This window comes from Hippopotamus amphibius, chromosome 12, assembly GCF_030028045.1.
Source record: "Hippopotamus amphibius kiboko isolate mHipAmp2 chromosome 12, mHipAmp2.hap2, whole genome shotgun sequence".
Taxonomy (NCBI): Eukaryota; Metazoa; Chordata; class Mammalia; order Artiodactyla; family Hippopotamidae; genus Hippopotamus; species Hippopotamus amphibius.
The window spans coordinates 86235798-86263087 of record NC_080197.1 but is presented as its reverse complement, the minus strand read 5'-3'; the positions used below and the strand labels follow the sequence as shown (position 1 = coordinate 86263087).

The 27290-nt window shown below is 41.3% G+C and overlaps 1 protein-coding gene across 4 annotated transcripts in view; it reads right to left on the bottom strand.

Moving 5' to 3' along the window:
* Positions 1-2449: 2449 nt before the first annotated feature.
* SLC11A2 (solute carrier family 11 member 2) overlaps positions 2450-27290 on the bottom strand; it is a 31402-nt gene continuing 6561 nt past the window's right edge. For 3 of the 4 annotated variants that reach the window (XM_057700956.1, XM_057700959.1, XM_057700958.1), the window contains exons 2-17: positions 22290-22361; positions 20678-20829; positions 20020-20145; positions 19464-19583; positions 17900-18006; positions 17305-17375; positions 17130-17197; positions 15962-16117; positions 15140-15298; positions 14230-14316; positions 13383-13502; positions 12342-12491; positions 11761-11834; positions 10984-11137; positions 8995-9048; positions 2450-2837 (exon numbers count right to left, since the gene is read on the bottom strand). In XM_057700956.1, the coding sequence (XP_057556939.1) occupies positions 2760-2837; positions 8995-9048; positions 10984-11137; positions 11761-11834; positions 12342-12491; positions 13383-13502; positions 14230-14316; positions 15140-15298; positions 15962-16117; positions 17130-17197; positions 17305-17375; positions 17900-18006; positions 19464-19583; positions 20020-20145; positions 20678-20829; positions 22290-22361 (1748 nt within the window). In that variant the 3' untranslated portion in view covers positions 2450-2759. Of the gene's footprint in view, positions 2838-8994; positions 9049-10983; positions 11138-11760; positions 11835-12341; positions 12492-13382; positions 13503-14229; positions 14317-15139; positions 15299-15961; positions 16118-17129; positions 17198-17304; positions 17376-17899; positions 18007-19463; positions 19584-20019; positions 20146-20677; positions 20830-21349; positions 22161-22289; positions 22362-27290 lie in introns of all 4 variants that reach the window. The other variant, XM_057700957.1, reaches the window with a different exon arrangement.

The window sequence follows — 27290 nt, the reverse complement described above, 5'->3', positions numbered from 1 at the left end:
AGATGCCTATTTACCCACATTAGCTTGGGTAAAGAGGGGAGGTCATTGTAGGAAGACCCTATAAATAGATAAAATACAGTACCTGAATTTGCACAACACTTCTGGGGCAAAGGTTTGGTGGCTTTAATATCATAATGTTTAAAATTGAGAAGGCTATTTTCATCGGCTACTATAACGTCTGATGCCTCACTGACTAAACTATTTCATGTGCCTGGATATGCTGACTGCCTTTTACATTAGGCCAACACACAGCCATGTAGCAGCAGCTGCTCAATAACAATTATTTAACTGCATTTTTCTGACATTCTGGGTATACACTGTCAAAGCAACCTTTTAAAAATTGTCTCCACAGTGTTAAACCCCAGGAACTGAGTGAGTATATGCGTCAAGGTTAATCTTAAGATTGAATATATTGGGACTTCCCTGGCGGTCCAGTAGTTAAGACTCCACACTTCCACTGCAGGGGGCAGGGGTTGGATCCCTGGTTGGGGAACTAAGATCCCACATGCCGTGCAGCACAACCAAAAAAAAAAAAAAAAGAAAAGATTATATTAATATCTATATAAGCACATAACATAGAAGTCTAGATTTGTAAATTATAAATTAAAGAATGATTAAATATTCTTAACTTAGCATAAAAGTTTACCCAAGGCTCACTCTTTAGACATCAATCTTCTCTGCTGGTTTTAGCATGATTCAGTGTGCTTTATTATCAAATGTTCTGATTACAGGAGTTGTATGACCTGGGAGTATAGTCACAAATTTTTGTAAACTCTAGTCTGTTCCTAGTAACATACAGTTAAAGAATGGAGAAAAGCTATTGAAATCCCCCAAGTACTTAATCTCTATTTAACCAGCCACCTTATGTTTTCATGAGTTGCAAAATACGATGTTTTTTTGCCTTTTTTTCTTTCCCCAAACATTCTCTGGTAGTGAAACTACTGAGAAATGAAATTGCCCAGGGAGGGATGAAAATCCAACAAACTGATTCATGTAGAGTTGCTGTCTCTGTATAAAGAAACCAAAATACTGAAACTCATTTTTAAAGTCTCTTTTTCAAGTAAGAGCTGATATGTGATGTTAACTCAGTTTCATTTTTGAGATCAGAAGGTCTATAACCTCGGTTGCAAGGCTGCTGCTCTTATCAGAAATTTCAGGGGCCACAAAGTAGAAATGAAGGAATTTTAAAGTATCATCTTGGAAAAAATCCCTGCCACTTAGAGGATCAAATCATTATATATGAACATAGGCAATGTCTGGATTTTTTTTTTTTTAAGTCTTATTGAAAGGTACTAAATTTTAAGATAAGGCTGAGAGGTGGGATATTTAATTTTTATGCTGAAAGAGAAAAATAATGCTCAAACATACAAAGCCTGCAGGATTTGCAAACTCCATGCCTTTGAGGCTGGAAAGAAATGAGAGAAGGCATGGATGCCACCCTGGAGTATATTCCATTAAAACTGGACAGCTGCCATTCAGTTCAAGCCAACTGCACTTCCATGAAGGAATGCAGGCCCAGTGTTGAAAATCTTCTGACGTTTCAATGAGATCATTATGCAGAAACCTTCAAGTTTTAAATATTAAATGTTTTATTATAAAAATCTTACAGGAAAAAAAATCCTGGTTAAGAAGAGGGGTCAAAAAATTCTATAACCCACATGTAGGCAGACAGCTTGTGACACGAGGACTAATCTTCCAAGTCTCAGACTAGTTCTAATCTCATACTATTATACTTGGTATAAATAACTTAAAACGCTTAGCATTCCCTAGGAGAGTCAGCATTAGAAATATTAGCTACTCCGGGAAACAGACGTTGGACCTAGAAATGGTGCTTGGAGTGTTCATGGGAAAGTGGGAAGAAAAGACATGGTGGGACTATATACACATTAGAAAAAAAACTAAAAATGCCACTCTCTTCTGTTGGGACTTACAAAGTTAAGTGTTAGAATTCTTTTTATACCTACAACTTAAATGCTAGAATGGGCTGTTACAATGCAGCATGAAAAACTGATCATTGGTTAAAGTATGATTTCTGGATCCTGTTCCTAGGCATTAAGTTCTTTGGTAAATACCATCATATCTCTGAAAAAAAAAATTCAAGAAAAACAACAAAGAAAATAACAATCACAAAGTACGCCAACAACCAGGATTAAATATGACTGCTGAATAGAAGAAATGCTTTTTGTGGAAATAATGTGCTAGTATCAGTAGTTACCAAGGTTTAGTAGATTAAAATCAAAGTGAAGTTTAACCGGCCATAGTGAAGTGCCACTTAAAAGTCAGTCAGTTTGACCAGTTCATTCTGAAAAAGAGCAGCGCTCCTTTTCCTTTGTCACTTGTGATCCAGACAAAATAAATATCTAATTTATCTGAACATTTGTTTAAAAAAAGTACAAAAGATCCATCACTTTTATATAACCTTAAAACTCTACCCAAACTGATATGTTCAGGTTTACATAAACATACACACATATATATTTTTTAAATTCCAGAAGTCAAGACACAAGCCCATAGGGGTGTGTGACCATCATAGGCTAAAAATTTAACTCTGGCTATTATAGGACTGTTGCAAAGTGGGTGGGTCTGTGACCTACACTTACAGCTGTTAGCTTTTAACACCGTTCCCATGAGGAAATCTTTGCCTTTTGTTCAGGATGTTTGAACAAAACTCACCACTGAACTAACAGATATGTTTACAGGACACTTGGCACAAAAGGACTAAGAGAAAGTGGGTCTTATATAGTCTCTCAGGCTGTCAGTCATCTAGACACAAGTGAGTCAGCATCCACGGTGTTCAGAAGGTAGAGTTCAGGCTGAACTGTCAATCCCAGATGGTACTGAGGACAAAAAGATGGAAACGCGTTAGACTGGTTTGCAAGTATTTAAATATTGAAACTGGCATTTAAGGACCTATAATCAGCATATCAATGTAGGTGTCTTTTCAGTTCTGCTATATTGACTTTCATTTCAGAAATGACTTACAGATACATGAATGTTTTATTGTATATAAAATAATCACTAGGAGCTAAAATAGTTAAGGATTGAGATAGTACCAAATGCCTTCAGAAAAATTTGCACTTTGACTATTTTGTGACACTGTTGCCTCAGGATGGTTGTTTCTGATCAGGATATTAAGAGCAAATGCACTGGGAGCTTTTGTACTTTAATACCAAGTGTGTTAGAAATCAAATTGCAGGGAATTCCCTGGAGGTCCAATGGTTAGGACTCCGAGCTTTCACTGCGGAGGGCACAGGTTCCCCTGGTTGGGGAACTAGGATCCCACAAGCCATGCAGTGCGACCCAGAAAAAAAAAAAAAAGAAATCAAATTTCAAATAATCTAAATCCTGAGCCCTATTATCTGGGCCCTATTATCCTCTGGCACCTGAGCAAAGAAAAGCCTTTCATTAAAAAAAAAAAAAAAAATGGCATGTGCTAAGAGAAAAGGAGAGGACCTACAGATCTGAAACGTTTACCAGGCTGAATTAGAATCATTTCGGCTGCTTTTAAAACACATTGCCAGGACTTCCCTGGTGGGACAGTGGTGAAGAATCCGCCTGCCTATGCAAGGGACACAGGTTCGATCCCTGGTCCAGGAAGATCCCACATGCCACAGAGCAACTAAGCCTGTGCGCCGCAACTGCTGAGCCTGCGCCCTAGAGCCCTTGAGGCACAACGACTCAGCCCACGCACCCTAGAGCCTGTGCTCCACAACAAGAGAAGCCACCGCAATGAGAATAGCCCCTGTTCCCCACCACGAGAGAGAGCCTGCGTGCAGCAACAAAAACCCAACACAGCCAGAAATAAATAAAATTTAAAAAACAAAAAAAAAAAAACACATTGTCAGACCCGCTCCTGGAGACCTGAATGCAAATAGTTTGTGTTGGCATCGGTGAAGTTGTAACTTACTCTTTTTCTTTCCTCTGCATTCACCGTAGGACAATCACTGAGTCTCCTTTCAGCCCTACTGTTATTACTTCGGGTTTTAGGAATGTTGTTGCCCCTTGGCACCAACAGCCTCTTTTTTAGCCTTTCAGTTGTCTCATCTGTATAGAGGCTGATCCTTTTGTTGTAAGAATTAAATGAGATTTCATGAGTGCTCAGGATGAAGGCACACTATAAATTCATAGAAAATATTTCTATTATAGTATAGTGGAAAAGGCACTGGAGTAGAGGTCAAGCTCCAACTCTGCCACTTCCTGTGACCTTTAGCAACTCATGTATCCTTCCGGAGCCTTATCCTATTTACTTGTAAAATGGGAATAAATGCTACATTTGAAAATGCCGAATACATTAATAAGCTATCTCATGTTAGTCTTTAATAATTTTTTTTTTTTTTGCACTGCACGGCATGCAGGATCTTAGTTCCCCAACCAGGGATTGAACCTGTGCCCCTTGCGGACAAAGTGCAGAGTCTTAACCACTGGACCACCAGGGAAGGCCCAGTCTTCAATACTTTTTTAACACATTACAAATTGCCCTGTATACCTCACAGGTCTGTGATGACTGTGTGAAAATGAAACCAAATGGAACCCAAGATAAATCTATTCTCAACTAGGAAATTACTGAGTCACACTGGCCTTAGGGCAGAATAACAGCATTTCAGACTTCAGCTTGCTTACTCACTTTAGGGTCTTATGACTTAGGTTTTAGTAACCAAGAGCAATTATCAGATATACTGACAGTTCACTACAGCCTTTTCCCAACTGACCTAAGATGGTGGGCTTCCTCATTACGTAGTTAAGCAAGGGTTGCATTTTTAGTCCCATGACCTCCAGGTTGTATCACTTAGATGACGTAGAACTCCTTCATTGGAGAAGTTTCTCATATTGCTTGGAGGCACTGAGAAATGGGGCTAAATGGCACAGGAATTGGCTAAACCTTTCAAGGGCAGAGAGGTATGCAAATGAATAAACTATCAGTTTATTGCTGGGGTAGCATGAGCAGGCCCTGTCCATTTTCCACACCTACTTGAAAAAGTATTCAAGCATACTTTTTAAATTTAGCACAGGCCAAACAAAATTATCCTACCAGTTTGCAGCTTTTGATCTAAAACATATTCTAGCACAAAGCAAAGTATCTTTGATATGTTGCTGTTCTTGGTGCTGCTAAACGCCAAAGCTTGGTGTCTTAACTGCACATGAAGTGTATATTATATACTACATAGGATGATCGGTAATGGTAACGTAGAGTCTGGAATTAAGCTAGTCAAGTTCAAATGCCAACTGCCCACTTATTAGTGATGTGTTGTTTTGCTTTTTGGTCCTTGAGTTGCCTATCTATATTGAGGTTGATCCTCTTATTATAAGAATTACATGAGATCATATGAGTGCAAAGACCCCAACTAGCACATAGTAATGTGTTAGTCCTCTCTAACATTCAAAAGCTAAGGTCCTATCCAAGGAAGGAACAGAAAGCACTCCAGAGGGCAGAGCTAGAGGAAATGTCTCAAATCAGGACCTTCAAATTGGTATGCATCCTATTTTAGTTCTGAAATTAAACCCAAAGGAGTTCCCTGGTGGCCTAGTGGTTAGGATTCTGGGCTTTCACTGGCCAGGGTGTGATCCCTGGTCAGGGAACTGAGATCCCGTAAGCCATACAGCAAGGCCCCCCCCAAAAAACACACACACACACAAAGATTTAAAAAACAAAACAAAAACAAAGTAAGAAGGGAGAGCTAAAAGAGGAAGAACATGGAGAACAAAATTCCCAGATAACTGCTAATAGTGTTACTTACAGTATTCAGCTCCTGTAAGACAGACAGGGAAAGCTTGCAACAGAGAAAGGGAAAATGAAGTTCTAGTGACACTCTTGAAACAAATTAAGTGCTGACTTTGATTTTCCTGCCATGTGCTTGGTGACAAGGCTAGTAGTTTACTGTGTCTGAGCTTTGTCTTTTTTGCTAAACGGTGACAATATTTCCATTTATATCGGGTCTGCCAAAATGCTTTCATTCTTAAGCTAAACAATTGTGTTCTTTTTAAATACTCATACCTTTTATTGGCAACATATACAGAATATAAAAGCCTACCTCATTGGTGAAACAAGACTGCAGATAGAAAAATGTTCAGCTTAGAGCAGAGAAAGGCAGAATGACAACTGTTTTTCAACTTTAAATATGCTAATGATGTAACGTTTAGCAACGGCAAAAGTATCCGACTAAATGGGTAATAGAAATTAGTGTATGGTGTCTGCAATTCATAAAGTCTTCTGGGAACTAAACCTATGCTGAGCCTCGAACAATGTGAACTTTAACTGTGTGAGTCCACTCATACATGGATTTTTTTTTTCCAATGGTAAATACTACAGTACTACATGATTCCAGCCAGGCTGAATCTGAGAATGCGGGACCACAGATTTGGAAGAACACTGGACACGAAGGGTCGACTATAAATATGAAAGGCCAACTATAACTTATACACAGCTTTTTTATTCCATGCATGGTCAGTGCCCCTAACCCCCAGCTGTCCAGGGGTCAACTGTATATTTCTCTCTCTCCTAAAGAGAAAAATCACTAACAGTGTGAGTTTAATGTGTCATTCCAGGTGGTAGCTGATATTTCAGTATTTCAAAGTTGTTGATGCCCCATTAATAAAGTAATTTCAAGGTTAAAAAAATACCCAGGAAACCAAATTGGAAAAAGAAAAAAAAACTTTTTAATTACAAACCAAGTTTACATATTGTTAAATGGTCACTAAAAGCTTGTTGTAACCACTCCTAAAACCACTAGCAGGACCTCACAGGAGCCAAACTGCAGCTCTTCCCCATCCCTGTCAATTCCCAGTATGCTGTAGCAGCACAATTATTTCATGCCATATTTATGCAGAACAAGGACCAATTTACATAAAGTACAACTGTATATCCTTAAACATTCCACACAAACATACTGCACATGCTGGCACAGGAAGACTTCAGTCCTAAACATTGTTTACTGTACCCAAAGTACTGGCTGAACAGAAAGTACACTTTCTATCTGAGAGGATCAAATGGAATACAGTATGGGAGTGTTTTTAACATTGAAAAATACTACACACATAGTGATATAAATGCCATTTAACTGGAAAGAAATTTTCCATCATTGCAAGTCATATATATATAACTTTTCAAAGAAAACGTACAGCTTTAACCTGGGCTTCTAACTATCTGTGAATCTGAGACTGACTGGACCCACCCAGACTTAGGGCAAAGGTAAATGTTACTGTAGCATCTTTATAAAGAATTTTGTCAGTGTGGCCCTCACCTACGGCAGCCAGATGAGGGCTTAAGATGTCAGTCCCCAGTATCTTCAGAGTGCCCTTCTGACCAGTTTGGGGAATGACGGCAGGGGAGAGGGAGGGATATGAGGAGGAATGGCCAAGGAAATTTGTCTCTCATGATCCTGTGCTATATCACTGGAGGGGCTGAGATAAAGGTATGGTCAGCGAAACACAGTAGTTTACCCTTAATGCCATATAAAAGACATTCCATTCAGTCTACGATTTTGACTCTGTACAACATATCGGCAATAATGCCTTCAGGGGCTCAGGTGAACAGAGAACATAAATCAACAAGGACTCCAAAAGGAAAACACCAAAAGTGAAAAGTCCTTCAATGCCATTCCCATGACTGTTCTCACCAAGTCAGTGGCTATAAAAGATCTGCTTATTTATCTCCATCAGACAAATGTGATTTGGTGTGAGATAATCACATAGTCTCAGGCTCCACATGTACAAATGTCAGAAGTGGCTGAAGAGCAGCAGCTCCATGCTGAAGGGAACCATTTCTCCTCTGATTCCAGAGCTCCACCATCTGGTCTCAAAGTTTTTCCCTCTGAGGGAATGGCTGAAGAGAGGTAGCCCAGCGCCACCCTGCTGAGAGAACTCTGCAACCACAGTGATACCTAAGGACTTGCTGAGAGCGAGCGAGCTTTGCAATGGTTAGATCCAGAGCTCCTGAGATTGCCTTGCAAGTTGTCTTGGGCATGCTTCATAAAAACATGACGATTCTGGTAGAAGGTGGTTTTTACGAATAAAACAGATGGCTCTTCTTCTTTCAAGTATTTTCTCCTCACCCCAAAGTCTCATGAGAACATCAGTTCATAAGTGCTACCATCTTTTTCTACCACTACCCTCCTGGAGGAGGACGGTGAAGGTTTCACAACTACAAGTGCTCAAGAAGAAATACCATCAGGAAAGCTCTGCACTAACATGAAAGTTAATAAAATTAGGACGCCCAAGAAAATTTCGATAAGCTTTCAATCTCTGAGGAAAATTGGTGACTTGTGATTTTCAAAAGAGATTAGTAACCACCACCTACAGTTTTTGCTATCTGTCCACTTATCATCTTCTTTATGCTTTCTCACCCCTCTTAACATCCACTGAGAAAATTAAAGTGAAAATAAGTTAAAGGAGGTAGATATCTCATAATTTTATATTTCCTATGGATCAAACCACCTAGTTGAGATTTTATTTTTTTACTATTACAATAATTCAAAGGGTATGCATAAGGAAAGTATTTCTCAGCCTTTTAAAATCCATTATCTTTTGATAAACAAAACTTGCATACCTATTCTGTGATTTGTATTATGAAAAATGTATTGCATTTTCCCAATAAGTTTTTTTAACATACAGTCAGTCTTGTTAAGAATCATGCATAGAGGATTATCCCTCAAAAAGATAACACAAGCTGGCCCTGGGGCAGCGAAAGAGTTTAGTGTTTGAGAGCAGCAGACATCAGCTTTTCAAAGATCCTACCTAATCCAGTTCCCAAATTAGGAAATCAGGAAGAGAAATAGTATCATTTTCAAACATCTATGAAACAAAGTCTTTCCCAACAAACAGTTGAGTCCTAAATGCAGCCTGTGCAACAGCACATACTTTTGGCTATGTTCACACAGTAAACCATAGAAACACACTGGCTCTGATGGCTACCTGCGGAAGACAGACAGACTGATCCAGTGTTTACTTAGTATAGCCACTGGTGGCTTCTTCGGTCAGCAGGACTTTAGAGATGCTTACCGTGTGCCCACAGTCCAGGAAGGACATGCCCAGTGCAATCAAACATTGCCAACCCTGAAAGAGATAATATGGTCATCATTCACCAACCTCTCTGAAGAGCCCTCTTACCCATGGCTACCCACAATGCACTGCTCAGATGCAAACCTCTTTTATCATCCTATTTTCAATACTGACTGCCCTCTGTTCCTACTGCTTTGTGTTTGGTTTGTTTCTTTTACCTGACTGGGAGAGTTCCCTGAAGACCACTTTTCTTCAGTCCTACCCCATGCCTCAGCATGGGGGGAATGACGGACTGGCTAATGCAAGTGCGATAGTCTCCTGAGCTGCTCTATATGTTTTGGTGCCAGAGGGTATTAATTCACTCTAGAATCAGCCCTAAGCCTTGCAGATGGGTCTTCAACAATCTCAGCAGTCTCAGGCTAACTGAGAACAACTCGGCACCTTCATAGCCAATTTGCCTGAAGGAAGGATTCCCTTAACTCCTAGAGCAAATTTTTAAAACAATTTCTGTCAAGGACATACTCAGTTACTTGGGTTTCCTTGGAATAAGTGCCTATATTATAGGGTCAGCATAATCTTAGTGTGCCCACAATTTACTGGGGAGGAAAAAAGAAGGGATATATCCACTGAGGGCATAACTTTTCAATATTCACTAAAATGATTTGCTCCATCAAGTACCTAACCTGTGGCAGATACTGGCATGTGGACTCGGCAAGTACTATAAAGATAAGCAGTGGGCTTCCACCCTCCATCCTTGCCACTCTCTGTAGCAGATATGGTATAAATTCTGCTGTCCCTAATCCTCAACCTCTTGTGTTTTTTAGAGAAACTTGTGTAGAATAGGGAGGCAGATTTACGGTTGCTATAGCTGCTTTTCATTAATATAAGAAATGTTACAGAAGATCTGGAAAATAAAGAATCCCATCCTAAGACAACTACTATTACTATTTTTACATAATTTACTATAGACTTTTGAATTTTTTATTTTTGTTATTGTCTAGTTACACATAATTCTACATTCCTTTTCTACAAGGATGAGTCAAAAATTATCTGCACTCCGGTTATATGAAAACTGTAAATTCTACAGCCAGAGTGCGGATAATTTTTGACTCACCCTCATATGTAGCTATGTTTTATAACCATCTTCTTTTTTTTTTTAATTGGCTGTATTGGGTTTTTTTTTTTTTTGCTGTGCGTGGGCTTTCTTTAGTTGCAGTGAGTGGGGGCTACTCTTCATTGTGGTGCGCGGGCTCCTCATTGCCGTGGCTTCTCTTGCTGCGGAGCACAGGCTCTAGGCGTGTGGGCTTCAGTAGTTGCAGTACATGGGCTCAACAGTTGTGGCTCACAGGCTCTAAAGCGCAGGTTCAATAGTTATGGTGCACAGACTTAGCTGCTCTGCAGCATGTGGGATCTTCCTGGAGCAGGGATTGAACCCATGTCCCCTGCATTGGCAGGCGGATTCTTAACCACTGTGCCACCTAGGAAGCCCTATAACCATCTTTTTTTAATAACTCTTGAATAATTCAATGAGAGACTATAACTATTTACTCATGTCCTTTATTGGACAAGTAGTTGAGCAGGGCAGGGCTGTGAACCCACATGTGCCGCCCTCCGAAGATTTGAAATCACGCTACACAGCTCACAGCCCCAACCCCAACCCCATCTCGTACCACTCTCTCCTTTCTGCACTGCTGATCTTCTTCTCGTTCTTCAAACATACTACACTCCCTTGTTAGGGATTATTAAGGGTGGAAACCAGACCGAAGTGACAGAAATAGAAAAATGATAGCTCTTAGGAACCAAGGTAGATTTTATGGTTGAAAATATTGTTTAATCACAGCTGGTTTAATGACCTCATATAAATTGTGTCACTAAGCTGAAGACAGACTGCTATGTGCTCTTTTAGGTCCTTTCATTTCTGAGTGTTAGCCCCACCCCGACCACCGCTGATACCTATATACCCCCCTGCCCCCTCCCAACTGGACTTACCAAGTAAAACACAAAGCTCAGATAAGCTACGCTGACCACAGCAGCCACCACATACAATGCCACATGCCCTAGATCCTGGACATAAATCACAACAAAGTACATGTTGATGGAACAGATGATGAGGACCAGGACACCGCCTGCGAGCCTCCAGCCTCTGTAAGAAGAATCAGCACGATTATTCCAACCTGGTCACAAACAGCAAAAGACACTCTGTCTTTTGAGGGTACACAGGACATGAGTAAGAGGCATTTCAAAATGAACTGAAAAGTGGTTCTGATGTCTCAGATTAGGTTAAATGAGCCAAAGTTACACGATAGGGAGAAAGAAGAAAAAAAAAAAAACTATCAAATAATCCCTATTATTTACGTCCTTAAAAATGCAACAAGCCCTAGAAATGCAAAACGTCATGCGTCCCTAGAGATGTAACAAGTCATTTCAAACAGACCCTGTCCTTTAATGATGTATATAAAAGGTATTAGCTTATGCCTTTCTCATCAAGATCATTTAACATGGAATTAAGGTGCTATAAACTTCAGTGGCTGAAGTTGAAGAGTTAAAGCCCTAAAAGCTGAAAAATTTCCCCCAGAAATGAAAAATGTGCTTACCCTCCTTTGTTACATTCACAGTTTCCATTTTCTACGTCAAAGACTGAGGGGCAGCTCTAGCAATCACCTCTCAAAGCGTACAGTTCCCCTATGACTTATTTTCTGACTGGCTTGTTGGACGAAGCTACCCTTCCCCCACACATCTCTGGGGAACTAAAAGAAGTATACTCACATTCCATTGGCAAAGTCACTCATTACCGGCCGCAAGCTCGTAAAAGTGAGGATGGGTATGAGAGCAAAGGGAAGCTGGAAGAGAAAAAACCTTGTATCACCCCAGAGAGCAGCACTGTTAGCAAAAAGGAAACAGACCCTGCCTCATCTACTCTGTGAGAAATTATTCCTATCATCCCGACATGCTGGAGCATTATGTGGAAATCTCTAGAGCTGCCATTAACCTAGCATCAGTTATGACCATAGTGTCTTTACAAAATTTGTAACTGCCTTGTCTTCTTAATCAGCATAAAACCTACCCGTGTCCTATACGCTGGTGTGTGCTGGCATTAATGAACAATAATTTTGTGTTCTATGTGTAATTGTAGCTTATAATTTCCTTTCAATGGGCTTAAAAAAAAAAAGCCATTTCTAAAAGGCTTTTCGATGCCAGGGATTTCATATGTGTTCACTATAGACCAAGACTGTGCCTCTTTCTTCCTCTGAATTTTCCCCAGAACCCAGCACTAGGCTTGGTACCTAAAGGCAATACAAAATGCTGCCTGACTCAACGGGATGTGAGTTTCCCAGCTCCCTCCTCACCTGTAAGCTCTGAAGAACATTCAGGAAGTCATTCATCCCTGTTAGATGCTCTACGTCCTGGAAGACGGCAACAAGCAGAGTCGGGATGATAGCAATAGAGCGGGTCAGAATCACTCGGGCAAAGCGTGACCACTTCAGGTTCAGGAATCCCTGCAAGAAAACACAGAAGCAGCATGAATGTCTGGAGCAAGAAAGGTCTGGGGTGGGGCGGGGGTGTAATTCCCTGGTGGCACAGGGGCTAAGAACCCACCTGCCAATGCAGGGGACACGGGGTTCAAGCCCTGCTCCAGGAAGATCCCACGTGCCGCGGAGCCACGAAGCCCGTGGGCCATAACTACTGAGCCTGTGCTCTAGGGCCCATGAGCCACAACGACTGAAGCCCACGCGCCTAGAGCCCTGCTCTGCAACAAGAGAAGCCACGGCAATGAGGAGCCTGCGCACGGCAACAGGGTAGCCCCCACTCTCAGCAGGCCGAGAAAGCCCACGCGCAGCAACAAAGACCCAACATAGCCAACAAATAAATAAATTTTTTAAAATGTTTTTTTCCTTTAAGAACTTTTATTGAGATACAATTGACATACAATAAACTGCATATATTTAAAGTGTACAATTTGATATTTTTTTTCTTATTAGTCATGTATATATGGTAATCCCAATCTCCCAATGCATTCCCACCCCCCCACCCCCACCCCCGCTTTCCCGCCTTGGTGTCCATACGTTTACTTAAGTGTTTAAAAAAAGAAAAAAGAAAAAGGTCTGGAGAAGTTCTGGAAGACCTTAGAAGCATGGGATTAAGAAGTAACAAAATAATAATAACATATCAATACTGATTCATCAATTTTAACAAAAGCACCACACTAATGCAAATGTTAATGGCAGAGAAAACTGTACGAGGAGTGAGAGGCAGTATATAGGGACTCCCTGTACTTTCCACTCAGTTTCTCAATAAAACTAAAATTGCTTTAGCAATTAAAAAAAAAAACACGTAACAAAAGGCTAATGTCCTCTTTTCCAGTCTATCCCAGTCAAAACAGCACGTACCTCCATGACGAACTGGCCAGAATAGGTTCCTGTCATGGTGGAGCTCTGCCCTGCAGCCAGAATCCCCACTGCCCAGATGTAGAGCGCGGCAGGCCCGAAGTAACACCCCAGCACAACACCCTGGGAGGGGCAAGGGAGAACGATCACCTGAGACAACACCCTGAACAGCATTCCTCTTTGGCATTCCTGCTCCTTCCTTGCTACGCACCCACCTATACCAGGTGCCGTGCTGGGCACTGTCCCAGAAGCTAGACTCAGGTCCTGACCTCTTTCTAGAGGCTTTCAACCTAAATTCTGCTCGGTGCTCCTTCATTCCTCCTCAGCCTAGTCCCTTCTCTTCTCCAGGCTCCTAACGCCTTTATCCTCAACCTGTATCCTAAGTATTAAAAAAAAAAGTCTACAACACATTTCCCAAATTATATTCCTTAACACAGTCCTATTCTGGAAGACGGTAACAGGAATGAAGAGAAAGCTCAAATAAATTTTGGAATGCTACACACTATATATTCTACTCTTGGAGGTTCACAATGTAACCAGCATAAAAGGGACAGAGAGGCCCCAATAAAGACCACTTTACTAAGGAACACTTTCTCTAGTCACCCCAATTAACGTCCTGTAGAACAATATACTATCAACACAAGTTTGGGAATTGCTGATACAATTCTTTTCAGCTGATCTTCTATTCCCTTCCACGTAATCCAAATGACTTGTCTGGTACCTGGACCTCTGAAAAAAATGACACTCCAGAAAAGATATGCTGAGCTCTGAAGTGAACCCACAGCAAAGACCAGACACTATGCTAAGAACATGATTCAGGAGTGAGGACCAGAAATCTGAAGAGGTTTACCCCTTTGTAGATGTCCACAGCCAGTGTTGAGTTATCGTCAGGAAAAAGGTGAGTATGGGGACTGCTGCTGTTTGTACAGACTTCAACCTGGAACCAAAGCAGTTTAGGAACAACTTTTATTTTTGAGGCCAGCACCCTGATAAGAAGACCTCTCCTACAGATTACACACAGGTCATCTAAGAGACAGATGCTGGAGGCAAGACACTGGGCATAGGTTGTGATGAGGGCAGAGACTAGCAGCAATGTCACTTGAGGTCTTCCTCCATAATCTTTCTACACCCCCACGTCATCAAAAACATTTACTGAGTTAGAGTGTGCATGGTAATACACGAATGCTGGGTCACTTTAAATCATGACAGGAGGTGAGGGCCCTTAAGAAGTCTTCAGATATGAGAGGACACCTCGAATAGGGAGTCCTTAGTCAAGGCAGAGCCAGGAGTCAGAGGTCCTACAGACGGGAAACAAAGCAGTGATCAAAACTAGATAGGCAGTCAGGAATCAAGATGATAGAGAATTCAAAATGACAAGACAGTCTGTCTAGCCACAGTTTCTGTTTTCTGTTTGCTGAATCCTCCCAACCTGTCATTACCAAATGGCAGGATTGGCAAGCGGCCAGTAGTTGATAAACAGGAAACAAAAGAAGATGAAAAAGAGCCAAACAGATGTGAAGCCATTAACAACAGCACAGGGCAATCTGTGTCTGAGGCAGGCTCCCTTCCCAGTCAAAAGCTGGGAAGGTGGGTCTAGGCTTGATCACACCCCCAGACTGTGAGCCAGGACTAGTGCAGTGACTTAGTGGGCAACGTTGAGGCTTGAGATCTATTTCCCCTGAGCTCTAAGTCACTGTCACATTGTCCTACCCCAATCCTACCCTCATATTCACTACCACCCAGGACCCTGACTTACTCACCACCTGCTTGTTGGTTTTTTCAAAAAATGCTTCGGCAAAGACTGAGACGACAAAGATGTTGATGACAAAGGAAACGAAGAGAGCAATGCAGGATTCAATGAAAAAGTACTTATTGGCTTCTCGGACTTCCTGCTTATTGGCTCGGTCTACCTGTCTGGACTAGAGAGATAACAGCAACGGTCATTTTCGGACTAACTGGAAAATTTTCCTTGTAATATTTCATGAGTCTGGAGTCAGCTGAAAGACCTACAGGGCAAATAACTGACCACATGAAATGTGAGAGACTCCGCTTACAACCTGGTTCACTGAGTGAGTAAGAACCCCATGACCCTTTGATGACACCACACAACCCCAAACAGGGAAAAGTTGACTGAGTGCCTGCTGAGCTCTCAGCTACTGTGGCTGGAACAATCACTGACCTACAAAAACAACCTGATTTCAGACCTAAGGGGTAGACACCTTAATTACAAAGGCCTCTGAAATCTCCCAGCAAACAAACTATTGTGTTGGACTGGCTGGTAAAAGCCACGCTGGGCTCTTTCCTCCTGATCTACATGAGGCCGCTCAGGCTTTTGAGATTTAAATAAAAGACACACAGTGCACCTTCACATCTTTTAAGAAGGACTTTAGTCCCTTCTCTATGAGGTCAGTTATCTCTGGTCACCTTGGTGATAAAAGAGTCCAAGCATGTGGAGTCCAAGTGCGGAAAAACATCTTGCTCCTTCAGGGCTCTAACAGTTGTAAACTAAGTGTGTGTCCCTTGCAACCAAAGGAAAAGATCCCATGAACTACACAGGCCACTGAGAAAAGGGTCTTGCTCACCTTGACTAAGGCAGAATGCAGGTACATGTTGTGTGGCATGATAACAGCACCCACGATGCCCACAGCCTGCTCGACCTGTGGGGTACGACAGCCTGAACACGATGGCACGAACATGCCTTTGAGGACTTGGGTCTGGCTGGGTTTCACTGTAACATACTACATACCAACAGAACAGCTATTAGCCTTCACTGGAATATGAGGCCAGGGGAGTAACACAGTACTAGGGAACACTCTGCATCCTTTACTTCTTAAATGCCTTCATCAACAGCTACATAGGAAATGAGGAATACAGAACCATCCAAAAAAACCAAGCAGCACAAGGTCAGAGAATTTAGGACTGATATTTTATATTGTATTTTAGATATAGAAAATAGATGTGTAGAGGATGTAATTAATACTCTTAAAGAAATAAAATGGCTGTGAAGACCCTACTGATGTCAGCTTCACAATTAACTCCTGTGAGACACACCCAAGAATCAATCAATCAAGAACAGAGTCAATTCTTGACTACCCACACGAACCGTGCTTCTGTGTTCGCCTATCACTTATGTCTGCCACTAGCATCTGCTGGGACTCATTCAGAAACACTTCTCATACACACTTTTTCCTGGTTCAGCATTTCTTTTGGAAGCATTAGACCAAGCTGTATCATCTATTCTTGGAATAGATGGATTTTTAAAAGTTTAGCTAGGCCAATAAGTAGAAATCAGTTTATAACAATTGGACATAGAAAGGTGCTGTTACTGTAGGTGCATATAACGACAGGGTTAGGGTTAACCCAATGGAGTGTCTGCGCTGGGGGACAAACTGGGAGACATGCACTACATCCAGTCCAAGCCGCAGTTAGTATCAACCAGGACGAGCAAACACAAACCCTCTAAGGCAACAGCCAGGAATAACCCTGCAATCCCTTCCCTAACCTTCTCCAGGCTGTTCTGTTGCAAGGATGGCCAACTTGCAACCAGGGAGTCTCGTCTGGAAAGTCCTAGAAGTCATTTTTGACCTAGGAGTCCCTTCAGGCCTTCCTGGACACTATTCTTTGCTACATCTTATTCCTTCAAAATTGGCCCAGGGCTGAATTTGGCTTTTTGTTAACGCATACTGTCTCTTGTAATAAAAGGAAAAAAATTTTGTTTTAAAAAGCTAATGAACAGCCTGTAACACTTGCCTCATATCCAAATGTGAGGGCCATAACAGTGATGAGAAAACCAAAAAACGCTTCTAGCTTCCGCAAGCCTAAAGAGGAAAACGCAGCAGTGAGCTCACAGAAGGCAGACTTCCCCAGCGGCCACATGACGGAAAGCAGCTCCTCTGACTGATCCCTCCATTCCCACTCTCCTTACCGTATTTGTCCAAAAAGAGAAACACAAAGGTATCTGCAATGGTGATGAGAACTCCACCCCATAGAGGAATCCTAGGTCAAAGGTAACAAATGGAGATTAATGTTAAGAAAAGAAACATTGAGAAACACTCTCTTCCCAACAGCTCTCCAGATATATGACACTTGGAGGAACAAGCACTTGGGGGGGAAAGGGAACAGCAGCAGGAGGCCAGGCCTTGGGTAGTTTAGGATCAGAGCACCAAGTGAAATAATACATTCATTCAAACTTTGTCTACTATTTCAGACATTTAGGATACAAAGCTGAAAAGGAGGGGTCTTATCTCTCAAGGAACTCACTTGTCTAGTGGGATAAATTGACATACCAATTAATTGTAATACACACTGCCACACACTGGATAACAGAGGTATGCATGACCCAACATGGGAACATGGAAGCTATAGAACCTACATCTGCCAGGAGAGAAGTTGGTTCCAGAGAAAAAATATTGATACTTGAGTTGAATCTTGAAAACTGAAAATGAGCTGGGTCTTTGTTTTTACACTTGCTTTGAAATCTAGTAAAACATTGGTTACTTTCTACAGAAAAAACCCCTCACCTTCCTACAGACAGGAGATTGATGGCAATAGCTGAGCCAATAACTTCTTGCATATCTGAGCCAATGATAGCCAACTCCACCATCAGCCAGAGGATAATTCGCGGAACCTGAACACCAAACAACAGAAAGACATGGTTCTAATGAATCATTTCTAAGAACTCCCCCAACAGCCTGGAATTCATATTTGGGCACTGATTCATAACCAGCCCTTTATAAGCCTTCAGTCTAGAGATGAAGTACAAGAACTCAGCTCCACTTGGCCCCTTGCGAGAGAAGGCCAGGCTGCTTCTATGTGGCAGGGCCTGTGGGTCAAGGTCAGGGCAGCAGCTGATCCCAATTTTTTCTTTCCTTTCCACTTGACAGCAGGATGGAATTTCCACCCATTATTTCCACTTAATTTTTTTGCCTAAAAATAATCCTAAAAGTTTTAGGGGGAAATGAGGATGCTAAGATAGTCAAAATATTGCTCAAGAGAGAAGAGAAATACTACAGAAGAAAACACCTATCCTGACCATAGCTGAAGAGACAAAACAAACATAAAAAGGTTGGAATCATCCTTAATGTAATAATGCAAAAGCAATAAAAGACAAATACGCAAAGGGACTCAGGGCAAAGTGGTTCGAATTGGGTGTCCTATAACAAAATCTGGGAACTAATCTGGTCAAATAATCCAGCAGAAAGCAATTTAGTAGTGCTGGCTCCCTGAGACCAGGAAAACAAAAACAAAAACAAAAACACCTCCAGGTACCTACTACCCAAAACATATGTCACAAAAAACTGCTAAGAGACATGAAGAAAGAGAAGCTTAAATTACCAAAGTTTGTTCTTATTGTTTTGAGAAGCATATAAGAAAAAACAAACAAACAACAACAACAAAACAGGTAAGGGTACTCTCTCACAGTCAAGAAAGGAGATTAAACATTTAGGACAAATTGGAGGTAGATTAGTACTTATCTAAAGATCAAGCCAGTTTAAAGCTGTCTTCCAGACACTGGGTCCATTCATTTCTGTCTTACGAAGCCCAAAGAAAGAAAGGCCCAAATATCCAGAAGGAAACTATAGAAAACAGTGTAAACTGCCAGGGTCAGGGTAAACTGAAAAGCCCTTATTAACAAATCCAAAGATCCTGCCACATATAGTTTGTAGTACAAGGGAAAAAAAAACTCACTTTTTTCAAATCGATGACAAAGACAGAAAAGAAAATGTGTATAATGCAAAGTGATGAAGTGACATGGATGTATGGATGAAAGTGCTTAGAGAGAACACCTCTGCCCCTTTGTGAACTGTGCACTGCTAGATGCCAAAAGGAAGAGTGAAAGATAAATGTTTACACAAACAGAATTTTTCTAAGGAAACTTTCTGGGAAATGTGAATCTCATGTTAGATTTTGAAGGAGTGCAAAAACTTGCTTAGCAGCAAGAGAGGCTACAGAATGTCCCTTGGGACTCCCAGCCCTCAGGGCCACGGATCCCCACATGCTCCACGATTTCAGTATACAGGGGGGCCAGCACAGGTTGCCAGACACAGTTACCTACAATATGAGTAACAGACAAACACTGCTCACCCTGGGATACTGACGGTGACACACTTCAGCAAGATGCAGCCCAGTGACCACTCCCAGTCTGGCTGCAAGGCGCTGGAGCAGCAGCCCCACGATGGTGGCCAACAGAAGGATCCAGAGCAACTAGAGAAGAACAAAATCCCACCATTACACTCATTAGATAACGGGGGGGTTTTTTGTTTGGTTGTTTGGCAACGTGAATGGGAAACACTACACTCAGGAAAGAGCCCTGGTCAGGAATCTAATGCCCTAAGTTCTGCATCACATTCTGTACAGAACCTGCTAGGTCACCTTGCACCTTTCTGAGCCTTAGTTTCTCCCATCTGCAGTTTCTCCTTTGTTCAAGGAAACCATGTGGGTAAAATAAAATAAAAAACCAACTACGTGGATAAAATAAAATTTAAAAACAGGTGGAAAAGTACTTTTCACCTTAAGTGTCACGGCCAATGCAGTATCAGCATGTAGCCACTGAGGTCGATGACCAACAGGCAGAGTAGAGGAAAAGGATGTGGTGTGCTGCGTGTGTTTAAAAGGGAAAGGGGTAGGACTTGATGTTCACCTTAAATCCAGCCACTGCTCCAGACTGCAAATCAGATTCAATGTTTCCTGGATCCAGGTAGGCAATGCTCATAAGAAACCCCGGTCCCGTGAAAGCCCAGAGTTTACGAAAGCTAAAACAAGAGTACTGTACAAAAGAAACAGATCAAAACGATTATCACCTCCAAACTGCTGATCTCATTTGTCTATTATTTTATCATATATAAAACAACAATATCAGCTTCATGAGAACATTTAGGACGTTGGTTCCTGGGTGTGTCCAAGTTTTACCTCCATCTTACCCACTCCTTATCAATAAACCGGCCACCTCTCTGTCCAAGAGCTCTTCTCTTACCTGCTCTTTCCAACAGTCTTTCATTCTAAAACCCAAGCAATACTATCAGTACCTCTGTGCCCAGCCACTACCCAAATGGGACAAAAGGCACCATAAAAAAGGGAACGTGAAATTCATACCTTCCTGACCAAAAAATGCTCACTAGTGCAACTTGGCCAACGGTTTTTCAAAGCCCTCAGTTTCCTTAACAGTTTCTGCTTACTCTGATTACAAAAATTCAGTCTTCAGAGACTGCTTGCCAGAATTAGATCTTGAGTTGTCCAGCAGACTTTTCACTCCTAAGTTTTCCCTAGATAACATTTTACTCCAAGGACCTGTCACTAACCTCCTCCTCAGGAATGGCGATCTTCTCATCAAAGTAGGTGGTGAAGGGCTCCTCTGAGTGCCCCCCAGGGGACTGCGAGAGAGAGGAGTTACTGTAGGCAGGGTTGATGGCACCAAGACTGGCAGAGTCCCCATGGTCTCCAGAAGCATCTTCTGAATTAACAGATTTGAGAAGAAATGAATTAAAATGAACAAAATACACTAACAACTCACACTTAGAAATACTGAAATTAAATCTCTTGAATACCTAAATGCACAAGACCAACCTGACTCTATCTCAATTTCTAGTACTTTATTTTTATTTATATTTTTAATAAATTAATTTTTGAATAGGCAATACATTCACATGGCTGAAAATTTGAGAAATACAAAAATGCTTATGGTAAAAAAGCTCCCTCTCACCCCTCTTTCCCAGTCACTCAGCTCTACATAAGTTTTCAACATTAATCTCATAATGGTTTCCCCCTACTTTCACACTTCTATTCCTACTTGCCAATTTTTAGAACCATTTCAGTTTCTTCTAAAACCACACTGATGTCTAGGGCTCAATATATAACATCCCTAGACTAGCCCACTGGTAACCTAAAATCCTAACTTTTAGAAGGAAATAGGTCAGTCTCATGGGACACTCCTCCTTCACCCCCCACCCCACCCATTATTTAATAGGACTTACTCAAAGAATCATCCTTGGATGTTATACCTCCATCAGGCTTCTCCAAAAATGGGTAAATTGCAAAATCCTGCCACATTTCACGCTAAAATCTGAAGCTGCAGGGAAACCACCAAACGGGAACCCTCTGCCTCCTGACTAAGGCCTGCAGTGAAGAGCTTGGGGAGGGGAAGGTATCACCCTGGTGATAGGAGGGCTCCTCTCAGACTAACCATCAGTGTTTTGAGGCCTACATTTTGCAGTTAATTTTAAATGCAGGGCGGGGGGAGGGTCTGGGAGTAAAGGGCTAATCCACCAGATAGATACAAAACCCAGTTTGTTATAGCTATCAAATGGTTATTTCTAACCACAAAGCTCTAATCTCAGGGTTTCCAAGGAACCTTTGCAACCTCCAATTAGAAAATCAAAAGCTTTCTTTCTATAGGGAACTGACCCCCCTCACCTTAAGTGGCACTGAATTTACAGAAAAGGAATGGAAATTCTAAAGGAGAAATTTAGAATCAGGAAGGATTAGTCAAAGCACTCAACAAGTCTAATACACTATATAAGGTGCTAGCTCAGTATTTTACTGCTGCATGCATATCTGAAGTGCAGCCAAAGCACTCTAGAGACTTTTATGCCAGATCTGCAAAACACTGCCCTTACAAACACTACTGCTATAGAAACCAAACTCGTAGCTAATCTTGGCTCATCTTAGAACTGGAAATAAGATATGAGGGAGGTCTCTGTGGTTATAAATCCATTTTCATTTACAGCCTGAGTCACCAGGGTAGTGACCTCTGAACGGAGCGGGTCTCCATGATGATATTGTTGGCTGGAGAGAGGAGATGGGGACAATTTTTGTTGGAATAGGGGATGAGAAGGACAATATGGTAAATTTCTGCTACTGGCTTAAGCCTAATTCCAAATAAAAATTAGACAATAATACACAGCTGTAAATTACCATCTGGTGTCTTCTGTTCAGGACCCAACACCATGGTGGATACCTGAGTGCCTGAGTTCTTAGAATAGGATTCTGGAAAGGAGAAAAGAAAGGTAGAGGAATTAGCAAGAACAAATTAAAACTAGTAAGTTCAGAGCCAGCATTCTGTACTCTGTATGACTGAACCCTTACTATGTGAAAAGAATAACTGTTCTACGGAATTAGATAACCTTGAAAATAATTACAGTTTTCAGAATATGATTACGAGATGTTTAATAAAAAAATGCAAAAGTCTTAAACATGTTTTTGCTGGCAAGACTTCAAAACCAAACTGAAGCAGAAGGTATTTCAGGGAAGTGGGCAAATATAATAGTTTTTAATAAGCATCCACCAAGAGGGTTCCAGGGAGTCACCCAGTCTCCGCCTCTGCCTCCAGATTAACCCAAATATTTCAAAGACTGACCTCCCCCCATTCTGATGAGTTTTTAAGGACAGAGATCTGTAACTCTTTGATCTAACTAACAATTTAAGCTCATGTTTCAGTTTTCTGGGAAGAGGGGAGAGGAAAGCACCTCACCAGCACATTGGTAGTAAAGGGTCACTATATCCCAGCCTCACACTTCCCTGAAGAGAGATTTCAGCTATGTTTCAGGTCTCATTCCCCAACACTTCAACAACTGGGAGAAGAAACTAATGACTACGGCCCTCCCCTCCTGGACTTTCAAGGAGAGCTGAGGCACCAGGAGGACAAGGAGCAGTCCGCAGCATGCCTGCACTTTTCTCCATCAGCAATAAGCAGCCTGTGGGGGCCGGGGGGATATCCCCAGATATCCAGCATCCTACTGGGTTAAGTTTAACCGAGGGGGGGGGAGGAATTAGTAAATCCATTGGGCAGCAGAGCTATGGCATATTCTCCAGTCAACCTCACCAATACTTATGGCTACTTTTTTACAATTCTGATCTACTGATTAAGGAATCTACTTTTCAGTTGATTCCAAATTTAGAAAGCGAAAGATAAGTAATACTAATTGTTAACTGCCTCCCCTTAAATCCCAATAACAGCTATCCTACTGAAAAAGTGATGAAGCCTCCCCTTAGCTATCTTTTACTACTTAAACAGTCTTTTTCCACTCTTGTACCTTTACTGCTCCCATCTGAACAGTGCTCTGCTTTCTTTTTTAGATAGTCTATTGACATATTCCATACCTGTTTTGCAAAATTACAGAATTAAGACCTGAAGGGGGTTTTAGGTTTCATCTACCTTCTAGAGTGTAAAACATACCATCACTTGCTAATTTGGAAAACATAATCTTTCATCTCTATAGTCACCAGTATCAAGTGTCTTGTTATAAAAAACAATAGTCATGTCCTTCTTATTAGAGTTTGAGCCACCACATGGTTTCGCCAACAGACCCCAACACTACTAAATCCAACCCCTCTTTTAGCCAGTTACAATAGCACCTCACCTACACACCTGACCACTCAGTACCAGTGCCACTTGGATTCCAATCACAGCACACCTCCTAGGCCCCACTCAGAGCCTTTTTACTTTTATTTTACATATAATTCTAAGAAGCCAGGATAACACACAATAAACTACAAATCACAAATTGGATCTGGGACTATGGCTCTTACAGGGAAAGTCTTGGGCTATTTGAAATGAGGTAACTTCCTTATACTTCAATTAGCTCTGAGAACATTATTATTAAGAATATTATTGGGCAGACCTCCCTGGTGGCGCAGTGCTTGAGAATCCTCCTGCCAATGCAGGGGATATGGGTTCAATCCCTGGGCCGGGAAGATCCCACATGTCACGAAGCAACTAAGCCCATGTGCCACAACGATTGAGCCTGCACTCTAGGGCCCATGAGCCACAACTATTGAGCCCATGTGCCACAAGTAATAAAGCCCGCGCACCAAGAGAAGCCACCGTAATGAGAAGCCCACATACTACAACAAAGAGTAGCCCTCACTCTCCGCAACTAGAGAAAGCCCACATGCAGCAACAAAGATCCAACACAGCCTAAAAATAAATAAATAAATAATTTAAAAAAAAAGAAGAATATTATTGGGGATTTCCCAGATGGAGCAGTGGTTAAGAATCTGCCTGCCAACGCAGGAGAAACAGGTTCAATCCCTGGTCCAAGAAGTGGAAGACCTCACATGCCACGGAGCAACTAAGCCCGTGCACCACAACTACTGAGCCCACGTACTGCAACTACTGAAGCTCATGTGCCTAGAGCCTGTGCTCTGCAAGAGAAGCCACCGCAATGAGAAGCCTGCACACCACAACAAAGAGTGACCCCCACTCACTGCAATTAGAGGAAGTCCACACACAGCAACAAAAACCCAATGCAGCCAATAAATAAGTAAAATTTTAATTTAAACAAAAGATACTGACCAAAAAAAAAAGGAATATTACTGCGAATTCCCTGGTGGTCTAGTGGTTAAGACTCCACACTTTCACTGCCAAAGGTCGCAGGTTTGATCCTTGGTCAGGGAACTAAGATCTCATAAGCCACATAGCGGCTGCCCCCCCCCACCAAAAAAAGAATATTATTATTGGGAGTTCCCTGGTGGCCTAAGGTTAGGATTCTAGGCTTTCACTGCTCTGTCCTACACTCAATCCCTGATTGGGGAACTGAGATCCCGCAAGCCACACAGCCCAGTAAATCAATAAAATAAAAATAAAATAAAATATTTTAGTATTTAAGTCTCCATGAAAATGTAACACCATATGGAAGCAGTAAGTTAATAATACAGTTTTGCTCTCTAGGACCATACCACCAGGTCATTTCAGTCATTTACTTATGTTAAGAAAAAGATCAGGGACTGCCCTGTGGCACAGTGGTTAAGAATCCGCCTGCCAGTGCAGGGGACACAGGTTCAATCCCTGGTCTGGGAAGATCCCACATCCCACAACTAAGCTGTGTGCCACAACTACTGAGCCTAAGTGCCACAACTACTGAAGTCTGTGCACCTAGAGCCCGTGCTCTGCAACAAGAGAAGCCACAGCAATGAGAAGCCCATGCACTGCAACAAAGAGTAGCCCCTGCTCACCACAACTAGAGAAAGCCCACACACAGCTATGAAGACCCAATGCAGCCAATAAAAATAAATAAATAAGTTTATTAAAAAAAAAAAAAGATCAAGTAGTGATACAAGCAACAAGAAGCAAGCCAGCAGTACTCTGATAACTCTGATTAACACAGCTTTGGTATTCCAGCTCACCCCCAACCACTAAGTGTCTGTCACCTTCACTTAAAGCCAGTAAGCTTCCTCCTATCAAACAGCAATCAACAGCAGGAAAAAAAAAATGGCACTCATGGTACAGTGCAGTAACTATTTTATCCCATTCCTTATCAAAAGTTGTAAGACTGTCTTACAAGATAAGAATGCTAATTACATTTTCTGTCTAAATGTCAAAAGTCTACATATCCTTTGACCCCAATTCCATTTCTAAGAATGCATACTAAAGAAACACTCACACAAGAATACTTCCCACAGCACAGTCTGTAGTGTCAAAAGACTAAAACAACCTAATACACTCATAGGATGGAATACCATAAATAAGGCAGATCTATAGGGATTGACAGGAAACATCTCCAAGATATACTGTGAAATTAAAAACCCAACTTATAGAACAGTATGCTATCATTTATGTAGCAAAAGAGAGAGAGAGAGAATACACAAATACACATACAGACGCTATCCAAAGGACGTGCCAAAAATTGGTATTGCTGTCCCTAAGAGGAAGGAGTAGGGGAGCACAAGAGGTCAGGCAAAAGGAAGACTTCTCATTGAATATACATCGTACACGGTTTTACACTTAAAAAAAAAAATTTACCATGTATATGCATTATTTTTTAAAAATGTAAAGGTCATATAGATTTACTCAGTTTCTCAACCAAATACCTCAGGGACATTCAACTTCTCAATGAACACTTCAGGGACGTATCAATTCTCTCTGATAAAGCTTCTGCAATGGATAATCAGAGATTTGAAGCTGTCGGCTTGGCAGGCATATATGGCCTCAAGCTTAACTGACTACTACTTTGACTTAGTACACAAACAACCATGCTCTGAAATTGTGATTTGGAAGTTTCACCTGAAGGCAAAGAATCAGAAAAATCCTCCTCAGGAAAGTGTTTCCTGACTCCCTAATTTGGGTTAAATGGCCCTATTTCATGTTCTCCCAAGTCACCTGCTGCTTACTAGTATCTTATGTTATCCTGAAAGCATTTACTCCCTGATACTATTCTTGCAACTTCTCTGTAAGTTTGAAATTATGTCAAAAATAAAAAGTTATACCTCCCAAACACATACTAGCTGTAATAAATTCCAAACATTTAACTAACAATAATTCCGTGTGTTCTCTTAGTATTTACAAGAACTCTGGAAGAACGATTTGGATAGCCCAAACCTGTTTTTGTTTTTGTTTTGTTTTTTCAAACCTGTTTTTAAAATTGCCATCAAGAAAGTGTGAAATACTCAGTATTAAAGTACATATAACTTCAACTTTTTTAACTTTTTCCCCCTACGGTTAAAAAAAAGTTTGAATGTAAACTAATTTTTTTCTTATAAAAAATTCTCCTATAAAGAACAAAGGCACCCAAAACCATTTCACTGATTTTAGAACTGTGTTCAATGTTGCAAAGGTCTCCCTAAAATGAATTTTAAGTTTTGGAGAGGAATGTTTTTGAACAGTCCTCTAATTCTTCTCCCTTTTTATCCTCCCCTCCCTTATATAAATAAAATCAGAGACAACATTAAGTAGGAAAAGAAGTTTCATACAGGCAACCAGCAAAGTGTGCGTGGAATCAACTGATTAGATAAATGTGAACAGAAATGTTTAAGGCTGATTGGCAAAGCCACCTCTTCTCCCTCTTGATGTTTCCTTAGCCAACATTCAGTGCCAACAACATGCTCATGACAAAGTGGAAACTGCCAGATGTACAGCCTTTAAAAAGTGATTCCCAAGTTGTTTATTAGAGAATAAAAAGGAGTTATGATTTAAAAAAA